Below are 26,882 nucleotides of genomic sequence, written 5' to 3'. Positions count from 1 at the left end.
TCAAAAAGCTCCAGCTGGCAGGCTGTGGTTATTATTTCCTGCAGCATCACCACCTTTCCCTAACAGAGCCAACGACTCTAGTGAGTGCATACTATCCTTTTCCAGACGTAATCCTAGTCCAGGCGGAGCTGAATCCTCCAACCCTCCTTCAATTCCTCCATCGACTCCCGCCTCCTGCAGCTCCCCGGAGGCAGCAGCAGCAGCCGCAGCAGCAGCTGCACATTCCTCTTTGAACAATCGGTCATGCTCCATCTTGAGCTCTTGGTAGGAGCGGGAGAACATGTGGAAGATAGAGGTAGCGGGGAAGGCCATGATGAGGATCCCGCTGAGGATGCTGCTCAGCGCTACGACCTGTCCCGGGATGGACCTCGGTACCATGTCGCCGTAGCCCACAGTCGTCATAGAGATAATGGCCCACCAGTAGGAGGCGGGGATGCTGCTGAAGTCATGGGTGCCAGTGAGCTCGCTTTCAGCCAAGTGGACCAGCGGGGAGAAGAGGGTGACGGCAACACAGAGGAAAAGCAAGAGGAGGCCAAACTCCCTGGTGCTGCGTCTGACAGTCAGCCCGAGCGTCTGCAATCCAAGGGAGTGGCGAGCCAGCCGCATCACGTAGAGAATCCTCAGCGCCCGTAGGATCCTCAGCACCAGACCCAGCTTGTCCAAGTAACCCTTACCTCCTCCTGGCCTTTCGTGCTCCGTGGCCGTGTCCTCCTCGTTCACCACTAGGGACACATAGTAGGGCAGGATGGCCATGGCGTCGATGATGTTGAGCGGCCCACGGAGGAATTCCAGCTTGCTGCGGGCCTGAATGAACCGCAGGATGAATTCCAGGGAGAACCAGGCCACACACACCGTCTCTATGATGAACATGTTGTGACACTTGGAGGAACACTCACCCTGAGGTAGAGACAGGTTTGGGTGTGAATGAGAGTGAGAGACAGAGAGATTGAGAGCAAGAGGAGCAGGGATTTGGCGGAGAGAAAGACAGATGGGGAGAAAGGCATGGGGAGATAGGGAGAAGACAAAAATCCTGAGGTAAGATAATCACCGTCAGCAATCATTAATAAACCATGAGCTACAGTCAGTCTGTATGCTAAAGCTACTGTAGCTGTACTGATGGATAATACAGTGACACAATCAATCAATTATTTCATTAGGACAGCATTCAAAGATTAATACGACTCAGTGGGAGCGATGACAGAAAGCAATCAGGCTTGCATGCCCTCCAACCACAGTGCCAATGAAGACCAATGCAATAAAAAAACAGAGGAGATTTTGGCACACAGAACCCTGCTGGTAACTGATCCTCTTCTTCAAAGCTTTGTCCAATTGCCATTATACATTTATCTCTGTCACTCAGGGGCATATGCTTGGTTTTCACTTTGGTAGGCACATTTTTTTTGTTGTACGGCCAAAATAATTGTGTCTGTGTACTTTCTCTCTATCACTCTTTTCTCTATCATAAGCACCTGTGCACACATATGTACCCACATAAAGAGCCTGACTCTGCAAAATGTTTACTATACTGAATATACATTTGGGTCAGTGACAAATAAGGGTTAATAAGGGTTGGGACTAGGGATCAATTCAAAAATATCTTTAAAAATGGTCATAAAAACAGCATCAGGTTAGTTAAAATGTTGTATTTTTTTTTTTACATATGGACCATATGACTTGATTTTGGGAGGAAGTTTCGCCATCAGTAATAAGTTGTTTAATTTAATAGCACGTCTGAGCAACAATCACAAATTATCTGACAACACCTAATGCCCGAAGATATCAAAGTATCTTAGTTTTGTCAAATGAAGTAATTTCAATTCTGTGATGTTTGGAACATTTCAACTATAAACACTACCTGCTTCAAATTCTCCACCTCACTGACTAGACTGCTGCTGCTGCTGCTGTCGGGCTGCTACTAGTCAACAATGCGTACAGCTTGAAGTTGAGGATTGCCAAATCATCAGGCATCCTGCTCTTTCAGCCTATATCATAATAGTATACCTGGAAACTCTGTGGAGATGTTACCATTAACATTATGTGGAGTTAATGTGGCTAGATTGTTTGGGATCAGTACAAATATAGGTGATACAATCAAGCAAAACTTTCACAATGGTACAAACTGTCCAAAATGTCCATACCCAAATCTATGCCCATGCTGTCAGTTTTTTTTCTGCCCTTTTCTTCAAATTACCCTTTATTCCGCCTCCTCACACTCCCAAATACCATTGCAGAAAATATCCATAATCACATAATTTATTCTCACCTTTTTTCTTACATGAGAAAAAAAAATGTCCTCATAGTTGGCTGAAAAAATATTGTCTGCTATGTTGAGGGGAAATACCCATCTTCTGCACATAAAGTACCAGACAAAAGTTTGGACACACTTTCCTGTTCCCTTAAATGAGAAAGTGTGTCCACACTTTTGACTAGTACTGTATATTACTTTCAAAGATGAGTTTAGAGTGTCAATAGCTAATTATAATTCTTCTAATGGGTTTTCTCTTTGGCATATTGAAAGTTGTTGTTCCATTAAAGGAGTACTTAGTGGAAGCATATATAAGGGAACTAGTGTTGTGCCCATTCGGATAATTTCAGTGGGTATATTTGCTCAAAAGATATGCTTTTATGAGTCATATTGATTTTGAACTTCCCGTAGGACAAAGTCTGTTTTCACTGTCCACTTTTCTCTTTTTAGAGCATGCCATGTGAAAAAACTTTTCTCAAGCTGAGCTGATAGTAAAAGGTGACATGAAAACACTGCAGATGACTGATGATGACTGTAAGTCATTTATCTAATTCCCAGGCTCACTGTTTCAGAGAACGCTTTCCACCTCTTCCTTTGCTCACTCCGCCATGCTGTCGGTATGTCTCTCTCACTCTGTCTCTACACACATGCAGACTGCTCAGCTGCTGTACTTGAAACACACAGCATTCACACATAGGGGGAAAAAAACATAGATTTGTCCTTTGGTTCTGGTCACATGAGTTCAATAAATGAGGATAAATTCAAGGGAGGAAAACTAAACAGAAACCAAGAGTGCCTCTCCTTATAGTATATTTCCTGTAGAAGGTTTGATAGTTATTTATGTGCTTTAAATTGTAACTTGGGTGAAATAATCAGAAAATAATGTTTCATTTTTGTTACAGGCTTTCTTTTTCTCATAAAGCTTTCCACTGCTGTCTGTCTTCACAGTGTTGTCTCTCTGTTGGTCACTCACAGAGCCCAGAAGCTCCACCCCACTGCTGCAGAGCATAGTGGCTTGCTGATCTTTAGTTTATGCAAAGGGTATTAATATTGAGCATGTCACATGTCCAAATTTGACACTGCACACCCTTAGGTCCACAGCAACACACCTGCCAAGTGTGAAGTAGATCGGACGAATGGCTCTTGAGATATGTGAAGGACATACATACATGCATACAGACAGACAGAGAGTCCTTGCTCTTTAGTTGGATATTTGACAACTGGGGACAAACCTGACAACTGTAGCTGAAACCCACAAAGACTGGTAAGACACACATAAAAGATTGTTTCCACCACCTGATATCCACTTTTTAGTCTTTGACAGTCAGGAGAAGCCAAAGGCAACACACTGAATGAATGGTCAGTAATGTATGGAATTCTGGTGGTTGACAACCCTACATATCCCATGAGAACAATTATCCTGTGTTCTTGTACCAAAATAAACATGGATGGCAGGTTCCTCGTACTATGCAATACAATTTGTGCTGGAAAGGCAAACAAAGAAAGGAAAAATTGCAGAGTTTGGGTGTCCCAAATGACCACTGCCGGTGTAGCAATGCAAGAGATTCTACCAATGGGGACAACAGTGCACTCTTTCGGACTGTCTCTCCATAAAGGCATTCATGGTGCTGCACTCATTTATACACACAAAATGTAACTGAAATACAGAAGTTTTGATAAGTTAGTAAAATTGGCAGACAGTTCGACAACGTGATTATCCGATAAGCCTCTCTCTTTATCTCTTTACCCTATCACATTTAGCCATGGTGGTTGCTACTACTTTATCCCATCATAGAGACAATCAGGCTGTTCATCTTTGAATCTTTTAGATGCATTAACTGGCAAAGAAATGTCCCTTCAGCAATTGATTGGTGTGAAACAGCGTATCCATATGTTTTGGACAGTATCCATGTCAGCTCAAGAATGTTCTGTATTTTTGGGAGGGTGATAATCAATTTTCTGCCACAATTCCTAACTTTGTATGAACAAAATAACATTTTATCACTGAGTATCAAACCACATTATAAGGGTGGACATTATTTTTGTGTGTTCCTTCTTTCATTAGCTTCTCTTCATTTTCTCCACTTTTCTCATTGTTCACTCTCTACATTCATCTCTCCAGCTCAGACTGTGTGTCTCATCCATTTCCCTTCCTTATCATCCTTCTTTTCTCTCCCTGCCACCCTCTTCTTCTCCTCCTGCCTCTGTCTCCACCTTCTCATTACTCATTCTGTTTCCTCTTCCATCACCCCCTCCGGACTCCCTCCCTCTCATCCTTCATTCTCTGTTGGTCCCCTCACACAGCTCTCTTTCTCCTTTAAATCTTTCATTTGCTCAGTGTTCCTCCAGGTGAAACACAACTACCTCCACTCTTTCTCTATGCATGATGTACCTTCACATGCATGTCCCATTCCTCTCACTCTCATTTATCACTCATGTCCTCTCTGCCTCTCTCACTGATTCTCATCCCACTGGGACTTGTATCCCTTTACTTCATTCCTGCAGAGATACATGTATCTGCGTAAATTGTAGTGTTTTGCCTCCCTCTTACAGGCAGTGATACTATTGAGTTGAGACATGTTCACATGCTGTATCTGTTATCACAGAGGTTTTCAAAGTGGAAGGTGGGCCTCCTAAGAGGGGCTCCTAACAGCTTGAGGGGAGGCATTACTTTACATTATTTATCAAAGAACAACAGGCAGAATAGTTTAAATATGTGATTTGGTAAGGTAGAATAGAATAGTCTGGAGGAATTTTACTGTTTTTCCCACTTACCCAGACTCAGAAACTAATAAATGCCATAGGACGGACTTTTTAAACATTTATTTGGTATAGTCTGAAGTTATGTCCAATAATAATATCAAAGGGCTATTCCACAATACCTAGATAGCGGATAAAGCTGGGATTTATCAGTTATCCTGGCTGACTTTAGCTGTGACACAGTTCCACAAAAGCAGGGGCACATAATTTAGCATGGAGATTTATTCTGTGCAGCTAGCCTGCTGCAGACCAGGCTAACAGCCAGGTTTAATTCATCCTGGTGTCTTATTTGTTCAGTCAGCTGTCACTCCAATCAGAAATAAATGTGTGTTACAGTTATTACATGGTCTGGTTCTGTATGTCTTTTGCTTCATTTTTATTAGCATGCATTAAAATATCATGTCATTCAGCTAAGTAGGCCATCCGTTAGTATTTTAATTGTAGCTAACCATTATCATTCTTCATAATCATTCATTAAGTACAGTATAGTGCCAAATCTGGGTCATTAGTTTTCTTCATTTGAAAAAAGAGATTTGAAACGTTGAATCCAAGTTTTGATATTGAATTTTGAAAAATACAACAATGTATTTACACAAAAAAAATATTTATTTTCATCCAAATCTTTTTACAGTTTGAAATATTATCTTTTCAGTTTGAAATCTCATCTTTTCGGTTACAGATCTTTTCGGTGTCAAATCTGTATTAACACAAATAAGTGTTGACAAATAAGGGTTTGCAAGATGAGCAATCCAAAAATATCTTAAAAATAGTTTTTAAAAGCAGCATCAGGTTAGTTAAAATGTACATTTTGTATTTTTGTTGGTTTTATGTCATTTGAAATGACATTTGCACCATTTTTTAACCAAAATTAAAACTGAATGCTCCTGAAAATGTCAAATGTTGTAAACACAAAGAATGATAAATATTAAATATGTTATCCACCTACAGTGTATTTAAGTGGACTTATACTAATAATTACTTCATTAAAAGAAAAAGAAACATTTGAAATGGTTCCTGATTGACATGATTCCCCAGATTAAAATATTTACAACAATTATATTCCATTACCTTTATTTAATATAAAGAAAGATGTATGATCGTGCCAAAATAGTTGATATGGTGTTTTATTGAGCATTTAGCGTTTCATTATTTGGTACAAAGTTTTTATGATTACACCACTCAGACATTTTTGGCATACTATAATCTTTCAAAATCGATTAAAAATTCACGCTGGGTCCACAAAAGCAAGCCAGCAAGCACAAGCAAGGTGCAAGGTATTTATACATTTATTTTCAAATTGTAACCCCTTTAAATTTGACTAAACCAAATGGACACAAAAAAACCTCATTGACCCATATACATAAAATGATAAATATCCATTTTATTGAATTCATTCTCCATGTTTGTTTCGGCATATCAAACTGATATCACTGCGCGTGAGTCCAGAGGTATAGCACTGAAAACAGCATGCACAGTGAAAGGTGGAACTGCAATGCTTTCATTTGAACAGCCCATGATTCCTCCAGAGGTCTGAAGGGCTGGCTGGGGGATATTTGTCCCTCAAACAGAGGACATTTACAAAAGAAAAAGACGTATTCCCTTGTTGAGAATTTCCACTTCAATAAATCTTTTACTAAACATTAACCTTTTACACCTGTCCTCCTCCTTCAATCTTGCCTACATTCCTCACACTTATTCTGTGTTATCCAGTCCTGCTTCACTTTGGGATTTCCAGCCTGCCTGTCCTGTATCAATCTTTCAGACACGTTCTCCCCTTCGGCTCACATGTTATGTCTCTCATGTGCACTGTCTATCTCCCCATTTATTCCATTCCTCGCTGCTATTTCTCTCTCTCATGCTGACATTAGGACCATCAGGGTTTCGTGGTGCTGTTCTCACCCTCTGCATGAAAGGCCATTTGTTACAGCTAGAAGCTTTCTACTTTTGTCTCTCTTTTTTTCTCGCACAATACCCACTATCTCCCTGACCTTATCTCGTCTGTATGATTCTCTCTGGAACTAATGTCAGTGACAGCTCATTTCAGCACAGGCACTGTTCACCCCAGCAGCTGCCTCACACGGGGTTTCACATTATCCGTATTAACACATCTCAGTGTCAAATTAAGACAAAGACGACAGCAAGGGTAAAAATCATTGTACAAGGCATGTTAGGGTCAGGGACATTTGTAGCAACCACATGGGGAATTGCTGTTATTTCATTATAGCTCTTCTTTTTACTTTTTTTTTCTTCAAATGCTACAGAATCACAAAAACCACAAGGTGTTCGGTCTAAAATTGGAAATAGCAGATACACAAAAGAAATAATCTAATAATTTGACCTCACTCGTACCTTTTTGACAGTGGTTAGCCAATAGCCTTGAATACCTGAATGAAGAGGAGCATTTTCCATGCTTTTCCTACCACATGTATTCAAACCCATATTCATTACGCATCTTTTCTTCAACTTCATAAGGAAAATCTCCATTATCCGTAATCACTGGAGGGTTTTGTGTGGGATATCTGTACTTTATTGTGATCAAATGTCAAAAACTAATTACAGTCATTACCAAAAATATTGGCACCCTTGCACTTCTGTCAGATAATGCACCACGTCTCCCAGAGAATTATTGCAATTACAAATGTTTTGGTCTTCACATGTGTATTTCTTTGGTTTGCATTGGAACACAACAAAATCGAGAAAAAAAGTCAACCCTGATACAATTCCACACAGAACTCAAAAAGTGGACTAGACAAATTGATTGGCACCTTCAGCTTAATGTTTGTTAGAATACCCTGTGGGAAGAATAACTGAAATCAATCGCTTCCTGTAACCATTTACGAGTTTTATTACACCTCTCTACTGGAATTTTGGACCACTCTTCTTGCAAACTGCTCCAGGTCTTTCAGATTTAAAGGATGCCTCTTCCCAGCTGCTGTTTTGAGATCTCTGCACAGATGTTCTCTAGGATTCATATCTGGACTCATTGTTGGCCATTTCAGAACCGTCCAGCACTTTGTCTTTAACCATTTCTTAGTGTTTTTTGATGTGTGTTTTGGGTCATTGTCCTGCTGGAAGACCCATGATCTCCATTTTATTTTCTGTAATCAGTACCATGATATACTTTACTTTGGTCTCATCTGTCCACAGGACATTCTCCCAGAAGGATTTGGGCATCGTCACGTGAATTTTGGGAAAATCCAGTCTGGCTTTTTTGTGCCTTAGTGTCAGCAGTGGTCTCCTACCATAGTGTCAAGTGCAGGGGTGCCAATATTTTTGTCCATGACTGTAGAAATAAAATAAAAAAGCCTATTTCATTGTGCAGTATGTGAATGTGACTGATTTAAAAATGTCCTTGCAATTGGTGAGAGATGGATAACTGGACTATTTTTTGTCACAATTATTCACAAGTAGTGCATTGCCCGTTCAAAATCTGTTTTTGTGTGTGTTTTTACTATAAATTCGGGACCATTAGGCCTATTGCTTGCTTCAATTTGAGACCTTGCAGTTGGAATTGGTGTTTGTTTTATTCAAAGTCTAAAGACTGTCCAAATTAGCCTGGGCTATTTGAAGTGTTTTCAGTTTCATCCATTTTTTTGAGGGTCTGAAGTGTATTTCACATTGTAGCTACCAAAGATCCGCTGACTTATAGCCTCTCTAACTCTGGTCCTGCGCTGTGCTCAGTGTGCTGTGTGAGAGGGGGAGTGGCCAACGGCTAGAGCAGCAGCAGCAAATGTGTGCTTCTTTTACCCATATATTTATCTATATCTTTTACATTTCTCATCCAAACAACGTCAAACTTGTGCTTGTACTTACACGTGCCCGTAGCAAGGCACCTGTCACGTTTGAAATCAATCGGATGAACTGTTCGAGATATATGTGACAGACAGACAGACAGACAGACAGACAGACAGACAGACAGACAGACAGACAGACAGACAGACAGACAGACAGACAGACAGACAGACAGACAGACAGACAGACAGACAGACAGACAGACAGACAGACAGACAGACAGACAGACGTTCCTGTCATTCATAGATAGATACATATCCAAAAACGGTGACTAAAATTATTTGAAATGGTGAACTCTCTTTTATGAGTTCAAAAACATTTTTGATGTAGGTTTTTGTTGCCAAAAATTGAACCTCACTAAAAATCCACCATATTTCAAAGATGTGGAAAATAGTGTGTTTGAGGTGAGCTAAAAATGAGTGGCTGACATCCAAAATATTGTTAAAATCACTCCAAATCCTCATGTTCCTTTTCATTTCTATTCTTGGGAGAATACAAAAAACAGATGTGACGTTGTGAAATGTGATGGAGAAGAGACGTTGACTCTGTTGCAGTCTATACTGAATGATTTTTAAATTGACAAGCTAATGTTTGGCTCTGGCTCTGCAGTGTAAATTTCGATGTTTTATAGTTAGCTTCCTGATTTAACATCTGGCATTTATTGCATAATTATGATCATTTTCAGTGCTTTGATGTCAGCGTTTGCATTAATGGCTGGGCAGATGATCAGAGAGCTAGAGTTGGTGAATCATACAGTAGTTTCTGTCTCTCTCTCTTTCTCTCTCTCTCTCTCTCTCTCTCTCTCTCTCTCTCTCTCTCTCTCTCTCTCTCTCTCTCTCTCTCTCTCTCTCTCTCTCTCTCTCTCTCTCTCTCTCTCTCTCTCTCTCTCTCTCTCTCTCTCTCTCTCTCTCTCTCTCTCTCTCTCTCTCTCTCTCTCTCTCTCTCTCTCTCTCTCTCTCTCTCTCTCTCTCTCTCTCTCTCTCTCTCTCTCTCTCTCTCTCACACACACACACACAACTGTCTTTCACTGACTCAGCACTTAAATATAAATTAATCCTGACCTCTGTGTGCACTCCCTCTTCTTTATTAAGGTAAAAAAAACCTGATTTTTAATTTGGAGTGAAGGTGAGCCCACAGTTTGTGTAAAAATCATTGCTATTCATGCATATCCTGACTACTGCTTCCCACATCTTCTTGTTTTGCCAGCATCAGCTGAGTTTTACATTCTTGTTGCGAGCCTCCCATCTTACCCTCTGCTAGTGACCCATCAGTGTGCAATGAGACAGCTGCTGGATGCCTTGACAGCAGGGTCACTTTGTGTACTAAGGGTTTGAAGTGTAAATGTGTCTTTTCATTGTTGGACAAGAGAAAGCTTCTACTGTTCTGAATTATTAATGTGTTTTTCCTACTTGTGGATGAGATAAAGCTCCACATTTCTTCAGTTGGCAATTAGGATGACTCTTCCTGGATGCAACTGTTGTACTATCACATTAATGATACATATGAACGTGCACTTTTTTAGCCACACCACGATTATAAACTGCAGTGCGCTCTGTTTTAAACTTTGGTTATCACTCAAAGAAGTGCTCCCTGATGTTTTGTTATAACTCTAAATTAAATTCTCCACCTCTCTCACAGTATGTCACTTACATTCATGGCTCTCTTTTATCTCTCTCTCTCTCTCTCTCTCCCTCTCTGTTGGGCTCCATCTTCCAAAAAGCCCCCCATGACGATCGAGTAATCCAACTGGACCCAAAAGTTTGGGTGTAAAGTGGAACAAAAGAAAAGACAAGATTCAGACCATCAATCAGTTTTCCTTTGCAGCAGACCTTGAACATACATTCCTTTGCGCCACTGAACGCTGCGTCTCTATTCTGCTATACTGACCTAAGCTTATTTTTAAAGCCTCTCTAAGGAAGAAGAGAAAGGAGGAGAGAAAGGTAGCAAAAATGAGATGGAGGAAGAATAGAGGGTGTGGTTGAACACCATACTGCTGGCCTTCACCAGAAATATAGCCCATCAAGCACTGCATTCACTAGTCATGGGTAATTAAAGGGCTTGTATTGTGTAACACTTCCATCCATCATCAGGCTGTTCTCCTGCAACCTGAGAGCTGCATGTGAGCACACAAGGTAAACATGCACTTGTGCTGCTTGCACCCATTCACTTGCAATAAGCCTATGGCCTATTTAGATAGCACCTTTCTTACAGACTAGTGTATTTCAAAGTGCTTTACAGTTAGTTGATTGACAAGCAGATAATAAGACAGAACAAGTGACAACATAAATAAACACATTTAATATATTTTAAAAAAGGAATACAAACAAAGAACAAATTAAAGCCAAAAATGGTGAGCAAGAAAAAATAAAAATGTCTACAAATGTAAATAAAAATAAGTGAAAATACATAAAAATATATTTTTTAAATGAGTAAAATAAGAGAGAATAAGAAAAGGTGTATTAAAAGTTAGAGGAAAAACTTGGTTAAAATAGATTAAAAAGACAAAAGAAAAGTAAATAAAAGATGAAGTTGAATAAAAGCTGGACTAAAGCTATAGAGATAAAAGATAAAACTATAGAATTATATTAATAAAATAGTAAACATCAAAAACAACCACAATACAATACAATAAAAAAGACTATAAACTATTAAATTATTAATCAACAGCCAGGCTGAACAGGTAGGTTATGAGTTTCCTTTTAAAAAATTACACCCTTCCAGCTGTTCTCAGGTAATGACACTATAACAACCTCCACACGCCGTACGCCAGAACACTGACATGAGCGTGACAGCAGAGTTGAACAGTTTTATCTCCATATGTGAAGGCAATACAGGCTGCAGACTGTCCTATCACTGACAAACACCAACAGCTTGTTCACGCACAAACACCCTAATGGAGAAAAATGAAAGAGTGGATGGCGAGGGGGAATAGAAAGATGAAGCGGAGGAGAGAAGAGAAAATATGAGACGAGAGTAGGTGGCTAAGCGGTGTAAAGGGATAGAGGGGGATTACAAGATCAGCTGATAAGAAAAAGATGAGGTGATATCTGAAGCATAGGGTTCCCTTCATACCCCATAAGTCTCTATTCTGTGCCTTTCAGGTACCGCACACACACACACACGCACACACATATAGACACACAGAAAGTCAGAGCAGAAGCAAATTAATTTTTCACACATACTACAATTCAAATGAAGCCCAGCAGGTTTGTCCCCAATACTGTAAGGTTAGTGTTTCATTTAATTCAAGCTGTTGTAGTTGCACGAACAATGTACTCACAAAGGAGACTTGAGTATACAAACACACACAGCAGCACAACATATCAGAAAATAAGATTGAAAAGAAAATAGTGTGCAAGCTTGCTGTCGGCTCTGCAGGCCATGTGGACACAAATGGTGCGTTTGACTTCAGTTATGACGGGGTGAAGCAGCAGTGTGAAGAGAATGTTTGATTTTGCAGTAGCCGCTGGCTGAATGTGATTCTGATGTGCTGCAGTGACCACAGAGAGCGACACTGCAGGGGTGGACACCAGCTGCTTAGTATAGAACTTATGGGAATGGAGACACTACTGTGTTTGTTTTCTGTGTAATGTGTGAGTAGTATATTCTGTTTTTTTAATGGTTTCAAATATCAAGAACACTATGAAGATAGAATAACTTAAATAACTTCACAACTGCACAAGGTATCAGGCATCATATGTTCAAGAGAAGCTTTTATTTCTAATTCCCTCTGTTTTGTATTTGCTCATATTTTAGTACCAAGCCTCCTTGTTTTCTGATCTGCTTCCATTTGCTCTGTCAATTCTTTTGTTACTGTATTTCCAGTAATTATGGTACACTGCACCAGCTGGCTGACCACTTGTTAACTCTCTGCTATCCTGAATGTGAATAAAATAGTTTAATCATGCAGCTTTTCTAGACTTTCCAAATGTTTTCAGATTGAATGGATCAAATTCTTCAAGTGAAACGAGTCATTTCTCTGGGGTTTCTGTGAGTTGTGTTACATTAGTAACATAATGAGAGCTCCACAGGCTGTACCTGTATCTGAACCGTGTCTCCAGATGTTTGAATTGGGGGTTTCAGTCTCGGTTACAGAACCATTACACCCCTAATATAAAAGTTTAGACACACTCTTTCATTCAGGTGAATGGGATGGTGTGTCCATACTTTTGACTGGTATATACGTAAAGAGAAAGGCAGCTGTGTGTGAGTTTCCAGAATTGTCTGTTAACTTGCTGTGGTCATTTCTTGCTGTTCTTTCAAAGGCCTGGAATCATCAGAATTTAAAACTATGACATTTTACAGCAAAATCAATTCATTTGAAATTGCTTCCCATGCCCTTAAATTCATTTTATGATCACTTATCTTCCAGAGGGAGGCCGCAGGACCTAAATTTAATTTACTCATTATTATATTACTTATTAACATCAACCAATAGTCCATTTGAGAGAATTTCTTGATGAATTAAAAGTGACAAAGTAAGTTGCATGCTAGAGGTGGATTTTCTACAACCTGAGAGTTGTTTGACCTAAAGGCTTAGGACTTACTTGACTTAAGCCCTTTGCTTCTCTAGGGAGTATAGGCCACTGATCAATGTCCTTTCAACATCTCCCCAGATGAGCCCAATCCAAGATATTTCTGCCTTAAAGGCTTATAACTGATCTATATAGAGATAGTCAATCATTTCTTACTAGTCAATAAAGCATTTAATTACAGCTTACTGCCACAGTCATTGGTTGTTATTTGTCATTTTTGGTTGCTAAGAGTCAAGATGCGAAGATATATGGATGGAGAGTGGTCCCGTGAAAGACAATGAATGATAACAGTCATCCCTGAAGCATTTCCGATCTGTGTCCATTTTTTAACTGAACGCTAACGATGAGCTCAGTCTGCTGTTGTGGAGATGAGAAGAAGACCGGACCTGGCTCGTCCACTGTGCAGTTAAGTGAGTGGCACTGCAGGGAATGAGTGGAGTCAAGTGCACTGGAGTTTCAGGTAAGGTCAGCATCCTTTTATTGTTAGGTAATTAGCAATTGGTACAGCCATACAAGGCTCCGTTGTAATGAAACCCCCCTGACCTAATAACAAAACATTTTACTGGTAGTAACTGTGCAATGACAGTTACAGACCCTTTATGAAGGGTTTTGCATTTGGCAGTGTTACTCAAAATATATTGATTTGGTCCAGAGGCTCCTAAAATGGGGCCAAGAAATTCAGCCATCTTTGGCACAAAGTTTTCTTACAGTCCACTGCACATCAGCCAGCTGCCAAACACATTGTTAGTTTTGGTCTGGTGATTCTGATTAGGAAAGGAGGGCGGATTATGAATACAATTATGATTTAAAAGTCACAACTTAATAGTGTGAAGATCATAATATATCGACAATATCTAGAAGTACAATCTAACAACAGGTCTAACAATAGTATGCAGTTGTAGATTCACAAATGTGTCCTCAACAGCCTCCATAACTCACATATTCAGATCTAAGAGGCACCACTGCATTGTGTTGCACTCATCTGTTATGCTGTACAATCCGATCCTGGCATGGACAGGATAAACACCTCATACTTTGCTGTTCTCTCCCATAATCCCACTTGGCAGCCATGCAGCACATGAGACAGAAAGAATACAGCTCATAACCAGATAGGCTGTAATAGGCATGGAATGTGTTATACACTGACAGACAGAGGACATGCCTGCAGACAAAAACACATAGGTAATCCACGCTTGTTTGTGCATGCATATTCACACACATGTAATGTCAATTATATAAATCTTGCCATTAACGGTTCAATATACACATTTTACAAATGCTCTTGTGGTTTGAGGGTGTATACGATTGAAAACGATATTTACTCTACAGACATGACTGTACAACTGTTACAACAAGAATTGTGTCTCTTACACACACACAAACTCTGGACACTCAGTGACATAAAAGCCCCTTACCCTAACCTTCAACCGAAAACCCAATTCTAACCATAACCCTCTGATACACAACATATTGAGTGCCTATCAACATTAATTTTCAATAGTATTTGATATGTAGTTGAATGTTTTATTGGAATATCTTTGAAACAAAATGATATCATCATGCAGGATTTTAAGAAATAATGAATTAATTTGTTCTTCATTATCATAATTAATTCTATGTTTTTCTGTCTTGCCATGTACTGAAAAATCATTGTTTGTGGGTCAAAAATGATCCACCAGGATGAAAGTCATCAGTAGGACTTTTTTCTAAAAAGAGACACAATATAATCATATGTGTTTCAAATTCAGCTTGAAATGTATTTATTTGTGACTTTCATTTAATAATAAACACAGTGCTATATCACATCAAGTAACTGATATAGTGTTATCGATCTGGATAGCAATTTTCATTTCCAAGACTTTAGTGAACAATACTGACAAAATAACTCTTGACTCCAGTGTCAACATCCACTTGTATTCCTTTTTTGTGGTGTCATCAAGGACAATCACATCAAGTAGCCGTGTTTGTAGCTGTAATCCTTGCACATGGGTTTGTTGAACTGAGAGCGCCAACTGCTGATTTTCATGAACCCAGCAGTTAAGATCACAATCAAGTGTGCCCAGCTAAGTGCCAGGGGTGTGTCCAGTAAACTTTTGGTATTTTCATACCCTTGGGTACGGGCTGGGATCAGAAAGAACACATTAACCTACATTATGAGTGTTTGTGTTGGAGGATGTGACAGTTATGGCCAATCAGGTCATCCCCTTTAAACACAGGGTTTTACCCGTCATGACGCACTGACAGGATGGGAATCCTGAGGACGGTTTTCCTCAGAGGAAACATATTATTGGCTAAGATGTCAAAAGTTTCAAATATGAGTACGTACAGTAGTTCAAATAAGCTGCCAAGAGCATATGATGTCTTTTTTAAGTTGGATCCACTCACTTTTCAGAAGGTGCACTCGCACTCATTCTTGGCACCAAGATTGCAGTGCAACACTGGATTGAGATCCCAACACGCTTAAACTGCACCTCTCCTCCCCCTGTGGCACATGGCAAGTCACCAAGACACCAAATCGGCATTGTCAAGGAAAGAACCTCAGTCCACCCCAGTAAATTAGCAGCTCACTGATGTGCCATTTATACTTTGTGCCCTATGCTGGCACAAGAATGGGGCCTAGAGACTTCAGGTGCAATCAGTTAGCAGAATTGGCTCCTCATCCTATACTTGTCCTGCAAGCAGCATGGTCTATTACCATGTTGCACCTAAAGCTGGCATGATTGGGACCAGCCATGTCAACACAATACAGTTTTTTCAAGTGTGACTCTCAACTGTATTCTTCTCTCTCTCTCACTTCACTTGCTAAAGCACCATAGGTCAGCAGCTACCTAGCTAAAACTCAACACGTCAAGCTATCTATAATGAGTTTAAACATATAATTACTCTATTGTCACATCTTGATACATTTACTGTACAGGATGATGTGTCACACAGTTGTGATAAGACAACCTTGTAAAAAATGTAGGTGAAAGTGTGACCTTCAGGATGAGTGGTATACAATAAAATATATTCCTCACTAGAAATATTTACAAATATTTTTCTACTTCTCTATCACCTGGAATTTTTCATTTCACGTTATATCAGTTCTGATAATAAGGCAATCTGCAGCTTCTTCTAGGTCAGGTCCTTCTAATGCTGTATATGTGTGTCTATATGAGTGTGTGTGAGTTATTGGTTACATGTAGTTACCCCTCTCTCCAGCTGTCAACCTTCGTAAAGTCTACTTACCTTGACTTATAGTCTTTCTGACTGCCAGCCTCTCTCTCGCTCTACTGAGCCAACAGAGTTTACAGACGCATTCTATTTATGCTCCCTTCATGTTCATTTAATGGAGGCTTAAATTACGACGAGGGGGCGATAAAAAATGAGGCACATGAAGAATGCATTCCTAATATTGTGCCTCTGTTGTTAAACACTCAAATGAAGCTCATGACAATGACGTGCTTAGTCTTCACAGCTCGGCAGATGTAGCATGCTGACTATGCAGCGCAGAAAGACAGAGAGTGTATGAACACACACACAAACTGAGACATTAAAAGCCTTGCTGTTATTACTTTGTTTCTGCTGTTACAGTTTGTGTTTCACATCTCAGGTATAGAAATGAATTACCCTCAATATGATTTTATAATGCTAGAACAACACTCACAATTGTGTCTTTTTTGTGTGCAGATCACTGTTAGCTATCCTGCTTGGAGCTGCAGGGGAAATTCATTCATGCTTTCATGTCCAGACAGTAAAACATGTTGGATCCTATATCACAACTCCCCCTCAGACAAAATAGTTTTGGAAACATGGCTTTGTGGATTCACATAATACAATTCTGCACAGTTAGCCAGACCAATCTTCTGAGATTTCATCACAGCCAACACTTTGATCTTTTTCCAAATGATTGTCAATGGACGTGGACATTCATGAAAAATGGCAGATAAGAGAGCAAACTTCACTTGTAGTTTCGGGCTACAGGAGATACGACTAGAAATCCTATTATAGCAAGGGTTTGTTCACCACTGTACATCAGTATGCTTGTATTACAGGCTTTACCAAAAATATCCGAGAAGCAGCTTTGTGGTCAGAACACTGCCTGTGATCTGTAAATAAGCCTAACTGTTAAACAGCCGGTCTAATAAAGATATGAGAGTGCAGGTGAGCTAGTATTGGATCTGCTGGCATAGATCACTGTGGTACTAGTTGCTCATTACAAGCAGACCCATATTTTTCTTACCAGTCACACCCTAGAAAATTGGAGTTACCATTTTTAAAGAGAAGTAGGTGGTAATATGATTAATGAATGACCTTGTGAATGACCAGTGTTGCATTTAAATTATACTCAGAGAAGGATTCTTGACAGTGATCGTTCTCAGGTTATTATTCTAGGCAGCAACATTCATATTTCATTACTGCAGCTCTATTTAAACAGACTCAATGTGATAACACACTTTTACATAGACTGACACTATGCACACTTTACCTTAATTACATTAGCATGTGTTAAATCAAATGTAGTTTGCTATGCTACAAGCAATTTATCTCTATAGATCCTTTCTAGCACAATCCCTGCCGCAAATCACTTTCAACACTCCTAATGTAGCTGCAGAGGACACACATGCAGTGATGTCTCTTGCTATGTCTGATCCTGATATAACAAACCGTATTTTTCGAGTCATGCAAAGATGATGTTGCTATCACAACAAAAAGTTGTTGTTACAGTTTTTGCCGCTTGTCAAGATCATAGAAAAAGACAAACTTATGTTCTCACGATCAAGGATGAGCAAGAAAATAAGTTTATCAGGAGATCAGAAATTATTCTGCTTGTTATTGTCAGAGAAGAACTAAAAGAATAATATCTCTCTCTGCCTTTCTGTAACGACTTTTTGTAGTTGTTTGTCCTTCTACTATTACTACTACTATTGCTACTTCATGTGTCTAATCTCACATTTAGTGTACAGGACAATACCGGCACCAATCTTCACAACTTTGGGCAAGAAAGAGATTAAGCATCAAACTATAATGACAAACTATTCCTTTAAGTGTCATAATTCCATAATCATTATTTCATTATAAATTTGTACTTTTTGGATACATGCCGAACATTATTATGTACCAAAGTATGGCAAGAATGTACGAGCATGTCTTAGGAGTGTGTGTGCTCTTCTTTATGTGCCCAGGTAATATAATTTATGTCTCAGACACTCTTTAAACTTTGAACATTTCATATGGGAGAAAGGATGAGGTAGAGGAAGGAGAGGAAGGAAGCTTCATTCCTGGTTTAGTGTTTACATCCTCCCCTCTTTTTTATCTTTTACCTCCTCCTTCTCAACCCTGACTCCTCCATTTCCTCCCTCCCATCCAATACCTAAAGAATTACTTCATCTTCCCTTAGACAGCACAAGACACATGATCTCTGTCTCGCTATGTCTCTTTCTTTTTTGGTCTCGTAATAGAATAAGAAATCACATAACCGTCTGATCTCTCTACATTCACTTGCCCAGACAGGTTCAATGGTTCAAAAAGATTATTGACAAGAACAAGTGGATAGTCAATCAGAAAACGTGACAAATCTCACAGTGTGAAGCTTAAGTCTTGCAGTCATGCTATCTCTCTTTCTCTCCATCACTCTCTCTGTCCCTCTCTCTCTAGATACTGGTGATTGATGCCATGGGACGTAATTATTGAACAGCAAATCCCACTTCAATTTATGGCAGTAAAGACATAAAATGGCCACTTCAATTACTCCCCGGGCCAGATTATGACTGAATTAGGAAAAAGGGAGCAAATCATATGAGGCTGTCTGAAAATACTCCATCATCCGGCGAGAATATTAAAGCCATGAATCCAAGTGGCACTCGCTGAAGAGTGAAACAGTTTGATGGATATGTGGTAAATTAATGAAATGAAAATGAATGCAGGGAAAGTTGCTGCTTTGCTGAAAAGTGCGACTCAGACATATGTGCAAAGGAAGTCAGTGTCTTTGGTGGATGTTTGACATTTGAACAGCAGCGAGATGTAAACTCAGGCAGGTTATCAATGTGTGCTGAGACCTGCTGCTTTCCAGGGAGGGTAAAACTGCATTTGCTCCATTCTTTTCCAATCTAAACACAATTTCTGTCCTGCCAGAGATTTGACTCTGGGAGATTAGTGGGGTCAGTGCTGGGCTACATAGTAGAAATTTATGCAATGAAGAGGAGGGCCCCACATGTAGGTTATTCTAACAATACTTTGAGATAAAATAGAATAATTTAGCCTGGTTTGTTAAAATATTAAAGCAAGGTCATGGTGGTCACAGCAGGAACAAATATCGAAAGTGACAATATTGTAACCCCATGAGGACAGGAGGAGCCCTCTACTGGACTCTATGGGCAATACTCTCCTCCAATCACATTCACTCAACTGCCCACTGGAATCTGCATGTAAGCAGCATGCCAATCAGGACATGCCTATTGATAACGTGTGTCTCACACCGTATATAAGTCAGTGTTTCGCTCCCGCTCTCACTCCTTGTTTGCGACCCTGGTACAATGCTCTTTAAGGAGGACATAATGCTCCATCCTTAACCAAGGAGATCAACTGTACATGTGAGTCCTGTCAGTGAGAGACAATGCTGACACTAAGCAGACATGAAGTGTCCTCTTGACGGCCATGAAGTATGAAGCGCATGAAGCGTTATTCCTCAAGGAAATAACTCCACTAGTCACATACTTGTTAGCTGTTCTGATAGATAACAATGCCAGCAAGCACAGCAAGAAACAGATCTGCTTCTTTGTGTCACTATGTTGGGCGGGATGTGTTTCTTTCTCATAGTATTGCACTTAATTAGTGTCCATGACTGGGCTCACCACTGAGCTTTTTCTGGCTAGCATAGCATGTAGCTGAATGAGGCCTGCTTCCCTGACTTTACGAAGAGAGGCAGAGGTGCCAGCCGAGCGAGAGCTTTCTGCATTACACAGCCTCTGTTTCCAGCTGGATGAAGAAGGCTGGGCCACTATTATCACAGCATCATGGAGGGCCAGAGAGGTGGAAGAGGGGAGCGTGGAAATATTTTCAACACAGCAGAATACATGAACAGTTGAGGAAGAATTCAGATGCGAATCCTGGATGTTTCAACACATTGCCGAATGTCCAGAAGAGGGGGTGAAACAAAGGCTGGTTGAGCCAGATGAGCCATGAAAGCAGGCCAGCTAACCGGTTTAGGGGTGATAGGTGGGGCAGTGTGAGCCTTATATGTTCTGCTACCATGGAATCACAGACTGAAGTCAGAGGTGGATGTCTGAAAATCAGCAATGTTGCAGACACAGATGAGAGGATGACATCTTCATCTAGCTGCAAAGCCGTTGGGACAGTCTGAGCCAAGGCATCTGGCAGCGGCGGGGACCTGGACAAAGCAGAGGACTTATCATCCATGCAGAGATCTATCAAGCTCCAGGTTGTTGTCGTCACAGTGGAGCGAGACGTGTTGTAATGGAGGAAGTCCTCGACAGTAAACACAGGAAAGTGGCTGCATAATGCTGCTCTCTGCATGGTCCTGATTGAGGGGAAGCAGAAGAGATGTCCGTTGGTAGCGACGATGAAACCAAGGTACAACAGGCAGGATTGAACTTGCTGGAGCAGTGACTCCATCCATGGAGAGGTAAGATCTACTCTGATGACACTCTTTCCCTAAGAATGAGAGCTGCAGCGAAGCACTGCCTTATGTGTGTGAAACACATTGGCCAGCTACATATATGCAAATTTCAGTAGGCAAATGCATGTATGTGATTGAAATAGAGCCCTTAGAACCCACAGGGGTGGAGCCTGTGTGACATATAGAACTTAAGTCATCTTGGTCACCAAATGCATGCAGTTTTTTTTCCTTTTTAAATAATGACTAAAAGCCTTAAAGCTGCTATAATCTGTCTTTTTTAGTAGCGATGGATCAAATGACCACGTGTAATGTGATAACAGTCATTCGTAGTGACAAACCCACCGAAAGTTATCACCAGACTCTGCCAATCCCCTTTAGCATATATCAGCTTATTGTTAGCAGCAGCTTTAAGCTAAAAACTTAAACACACTGTATACTACCATCACCAAACAGACAACAGACAAAGTTAGTGGCCAGCTGGTGAACATAGTGCAATCAGCAGCTAAAGAGACAGATAATCCTCTCAGGAGTTGGTGGAGACCAGAACAGAGCTAAAAGGAGAATGAATAGTGTGTGCCTGAAACACACCTGCTGGATGTGTAAATAGTGTGGGCTAATATTAACAACTTTTTAAGCTGATAATATGTCAGTGTTGTGTTTACAGTTTGTACCAATGCCGCCAAGTGAAACAAATCAATTAATGCTGCTTTAACCAAACATCTAAACTATGTAAATGTAGCATGTAGCCAATTACAAACAGGTGAGCTTTGAGCTTTCCAAATAATGCAGTATTTTGATCAGTTTTTTGGGGGGTATGCAATGTTCTTATAATTCAAACCCATGTCACATTATCTGCAATTTAGAGTGTGTGCTCATTGAACAGATGTATTGCTATGACTTCTGACATTTAAGAATATTTCTGTAACAAATTCTGTAACAAGACTTCCAAACTTTAGTCTAGTCCCAATTCTTACTTTGAGTTACCTATGATGTCACATCCTTTATGTCCAAATGTTAAATCAATGATGTCAAAGACTGCATTTTATCTTGAAACATTTCAGCAATCCAAAATCCACCTCTCTATGGGTTTGGTCCAAAAATCTAACAATCCTGTTTTGACCCTCTGACTTGATATCAATATTGATTGTGCATCTGTTTGCAATTACAAAACGACATCAAGTTAAGGGTTGGGCTTCCCTTCCAAATGTTGCATCTTTACAAAGTCCGGGGGAATAATAGTGGCTCCAGAATTATGTAGATAGTCTTTACATAAAGAGCAGAGTGCTTATACAGTGGAGAGACACACGCCCACAGCAGGAGACGGAGGAATGACAGAGTGGTTATTATCAGTGAGCTTGGAACTGAGCTGTAAGATAAAGGCCCCTCCCAAAGCATTTAGCTCATAGAGATATACTGTTTGATAGAAGGGATCAGCTGAGGACAAGCAGAAACACATTACATAGGGATAAACAGAAGAGGGGGAAAATGAAGAAGTGTTTATCTCTTGCTTTCTTTCCACCAGAATCTCACTCCCATCTGTTCCCTCGTTTTTTAAAAATTCTCTCCCCAAAGCATATTCTATCTCTCCATGTCTCATTCTCTCCTCGTCTCGGACACATCCTCTGTTTGTTCTCCTCCTCCTCCATATTCCACTTACTTTATCTCTCCTTTCACACTCCTTACCCAAACAGAGGCAGGCGGAGAAGGGGGATGAATGATGAGTGGATGAGGGAATTTTGGCCCGCTCCAGTACAATGCAGACCAAAGACAGAGACAAACAGCAGGGCCATGTGAATTAAAGATGACAGGAGTCCTGCTGCTCCTGCCAGGGTAGGCTAGCCGGACGCCTCGGACTGAGTTCGGTAGCTAAGCACAGGAGAATAGGTTGAAACTTGGGGTTGTGAAGAGAGAGAATAAAGATGAAAGCAGCAGATGGATTTATGTACTTGTGGAGGGAGCTGCCCCCCTCTTTCCAAAAATGAGCATAGATATGCAAAGAGATTCTTGTACAGCCACACATGCCAAATATGTCCCTACAATCCACAATGTCCTCACAAGGCGATGAAATGTCAGACACACACGTACAGTATATAAAGTTTATCTAAACTCTCATGCCAGGAATCAATACAGTGTGCTAATGCCAAGTGTGTATAGGGGTTGGGTGTGTGAGGAGATTGAGTGCACTGCTCGCCCCCCAACGGTAGCATGATTTCTCTCATGGAGCTCCACTGTCTCCGTCAATGCAACCGTGTTTGCTTAAAATGATCACAAACAGAAAACTCCAATTTCCTGTTTACATTCAAAATGCTATCTTGATAATATACAATGGACTGGGAATGAGAAATATAATCCCTTTGCATTCAACAACAATAGTATTGTGTCTGTCTCTGCGGCCTGAATATGTGCTTGCTTGTGAATTCTGCTGTGCACCTGCTTCTTTTGTTGTCGTTCCTGTCATTGTACAGATAATAAATCTAGCAGAGCGTCTGACTCTACTAGGCTTTTTTTTATCCTCAAGGCTAATTCATACAGATTTGTCCTATCATATGCTGTAAAAGGTCCATATCAAAGGCATCACCCAGTCCTGTGGGTTTACAGCATCCACTGAATCATACATGTGGAATCTGTCTAATCCTGTACACAAGCTCTTCCATCTGTACTCCTGTGACTGTTACCAATGACTGGACTCTTCCTGGCGGGGTGCTCCAAATCCTCTCTTCAGCCTTTACAACTAATCAAGCCCTCTGCAGCCAGCACTTTCGCCCGCCTTCCTAAATTCTCACATATCACTCACTCCTGCACTCGATCCTTTGTCTTTTCATTTCAAAATCAATACAGAGGCACTGACTCCTCAAAGAGCTGCTGTTGAACAGGTGCGCTGAATCTTCCTGCAGACAATCGTTTCCAGCACATGCGTACAGTAGGATCCACATATACTATACATACTATCTCTTATTTTAGGTATGGGAACCTTTTCCTTATCAGGTTGTGCCTTTGCAGATGGGGCAACTTAATGAAAACATGGAAAATCTTCAGTCTGCAGGTGAAAATGTATATGTGACATCAACTAAGTAGCAGGAAACCCATGAAAACCCACGAGTGAGAAGCCGCAGTCAAATTTGAGTTTGAAGGGAACAGAAGACTCGAGAGTAAATGTGTGCAAAATTCAGAGACAGCCGTATCGGTTACAGTGGATGAGTTCATTACTATTGGATGTGCATGTGACTGTGTGTTTGTGCGAGCATGTGCGGGTTTTTACTTGTGTAAATTTGTGTGACCGGATGTGCGTCTACTTAATGCGCACTTTTGTATGCGTGCGTGTGGGTGTCTTTGGTGAGGGATACAGTAAGCCTATTTCATTAGTCCCCAGTGTTTACTGACAGATACTGGACAGGCCTCAGTGAGCAGCTCGGGCTTCATTATCCCACGCTGCTACGGGTAGACACAGATCACAGGACATGCACGGCCAACACACACACACCGCCGCACTGCAGCTATATTTAAGAGGGTGTGACGACAAGGAGTTATGGTTTTGCTGAATTTTGAAGCCTGACCATTTAAAATGTCTGCTGTGACTTGAAATGAATAAAACAACACTTAATTCTTCTGTCATACACTGATGTAGAAACTTTTCAGCATTCAGTTTGAGATGATGCCTCAATGAGCATCCATTGTTTAGGGTCCTATAATTTCTGCATTGTGGAAACAGAAGTGTGGAATATGATGATAATAATGGAATCAACTGTAAAATGCAGAGGAATTTGGATGCAATTTATAAAAATCAGGATTTTCGCTACAATTACAAGCATTTCTTTTAAAAGCACCTTCTGTAAGCCTAATGAACAGAAAAGCAGTATGCTGAGAGTCTCTACCACGTTTTATTCTCGTTTACGGTCACACTGCTTCTGTCCTGTCTGTTACACCGAGGGTGGGGTTCATTCTTTCTAAACTTCGCTCAGTATTTTGATGTCAGGAATATTTATTTCACTGACATTTTAGATGACCTATAGTGACTTTGCTGTTGAAAACTGTACTGTTGATGCTCTAGAAACAATATTATATATTCTAATCCTTTTATAAATGTATGCATTTCTTTAGTAATAAAAAAGCCAGTAATCCAGTAACAGTATGATCCAGACCAATAAGGGGATGTATGTACTGGATGGATGGACTATAAGCCTTGTTTTACCAATGTTATTTTCTGATTATTTATTATTTATGGCGTACAGTTCAATCCTTCACAAAAATGTGTAAGATTACTTATATCATATAAAAACATATCTGTTTCACTTCTTCATGCTAATTCCTGAGTGTACTGAGTTTTGAAGCACTCTCTTTAATTAAAAAGTAGTGCAATGTTGTGTCGCATTGTCACAAATTCATGGATATTCACTCATTTCATTCAATGTTTGATTAAATTTTACTTTCTTATTCAATTATGGACATTTAATTCATCCACCATGATGACAAAATAATCTTAAATTGTAAAACACAGACTTCAGAAAAATTAAAATGGAAAAAACAGAATCTGAAAAAAATTAAAATGGATTTTCATAGGGTTCATATAAGTTATGAGAAGCTTTGTTACTCTGATCATGAAACTTCACGATCACTATGTCTTTGAGCAGGAGAGGACCACGAGAAGAAACAACTGTGATCACTCACACCACTCGTGATAAATCTCTCCGACAGACAGGGTCGCTGTAGGCTTTCAAGTTAAAGAATTATAATTGATAATTTAGTATTAGGCAGACTTGGACTCAGGGTCCTACGCTGCTGACAGCAACATCCACAACATGCCAACAAACTAAAGCATACTCACCCTTTTCTCTTCCTCCCTGAGGTCTGGCATGGTGCTGATACACAAGCTGACCACAGTCACCGCCACCATGATCACTGACATGCAGGCGAAGATCTTCCCTGGTATGCCAGACTGTGGGTTCTCGACCATATCTCTCAGCCAGTTCATAACTTTTCTGTACCTGGTCTCCTCCACCAACACACGCTGCATGGCGTTTCTCTGCCTGCACTCTTCCTCTCGCCTCTCCTGCTCGTGTACCTCCTCGATGCGTGTGTACATCTTCCTTTTACAGCAGCGTTCCATGTAAGTCATCTCCACTCCCCAGTAGGTAAGCTCGTCGTGCAGGGAGAGGACGCACATCTCTCGTAGCAGGCGCAGTTTGCCCGCAGCCAAGAAGTTGAGGATGACCCTGAAGGCTGACGGCGAGCGATCGAAGAAGAATTCCTTTCGGGCTTCGTCATAGTCGTCGCAGACGCTGGCGATGTCCTCTGGTGATCGGCAACCACAGAGACGGCCGAGTCGGGTGAGGGGGAATTGCTCCAGGGTGCTCCAGGGGAAGGTGTAGCGGTTCCCCCCAACGTTGATCACTGCCAGCAAGCCATGGTCGATGGATACCAGGTCTTCTGGCCGCCGGATGAACTGAGCCCTTTTGTAGTACACACCCTGTAGAGAGAAAAATGAAGAGCTTCAATGCATGAGCAACTGCACCAGCATGACTTTTCCACAACTTCATGTGTTTGATATGTTTCTGTTTTTTTAATTTAATGTTGTTTGCCACATTTTATTCATACCTTGATGGTCTCAGTCTCAGGGATCTCTGTGAAGATGTGGTCAAAACTGCTGTCGTCGCTGACGGACAGATTGCTGAAGTCATGGTTGGCGTTGCTAATGATGGGCATGGCAGCATCTGGAAAAAACGCTGCTCTGGACTGAGCAGCTCAGATCAGGTAATGAAGACAGAATGCACCCTGCTCAACCTTTCAGTCTCAGGTCGCAGAAATCCTCTCCGTATTGCAGCTTCCAATGGCTTACGTTAAAACTTGCACTTGAGAAAAGCTTATTTTGCCACAGCCAGGGTCTACTGAAGACAAGCTGAGAATAGAAATGGCTTTCAGTCTTTTTGGTCCCAGA

At 40.6% G+C, this 26,882-nt stretch overlaps 1 protein-coding gene across 2 annotated transcripts; it reads right to left on the bottom strand.

The window, feature by feature from the left end:
• kcng4a (potassium voltage-gated channel, subfamily G, member 4a) lies at positions 1–26,650 on the bottom strand. Of its 2 annotated transcripts, XM_062421263.1 has the most exons (4): positions 26,543–26,650; positions 25,773–26,414; positions 166–897; positions 1–135 (listed from the first exon to the last, which is right to left on the bottom strand). In XM_062421263.1, the coding sequence occupies exons 1-4, from the start codon at positions 26,648–26,650 to the stop codon at positions 1–3; spliced, it is 1,617 nt and encodes a 538-aa protein (XP_062277247.1). The 2 variants fall into 2 exon arrangements, with proteins under 2 accessions (XP_062277247.1, XP_062277246.1); XM_062421262.1 differs by having other exon boundaries at positions 1–897.
• Between the last annotated feature and the right edge of the window lie 232 nt (positions 26,651–26,882).

The sequence above is a fragment of the Scomber scombrus genome, chromosome 6 (genome assembly GCF_963691925.1).
Source record: "Scomber scombrus chromosome 6, fScoSco1.1, whole genome shotgun sequence".
Taxonomy (NCBI): domain Eukaryota; kingdom Metazoa; phylum Chordata; class Actinopteri; order Scombriformes; family Scombridae; genus Scomber; species Scomber scombrus.
The sequence above is the reverse complement of the archived record's forward strand: the minus strand, read 5'-3'. Positions and strand labels throughout refer to the sequence as shown.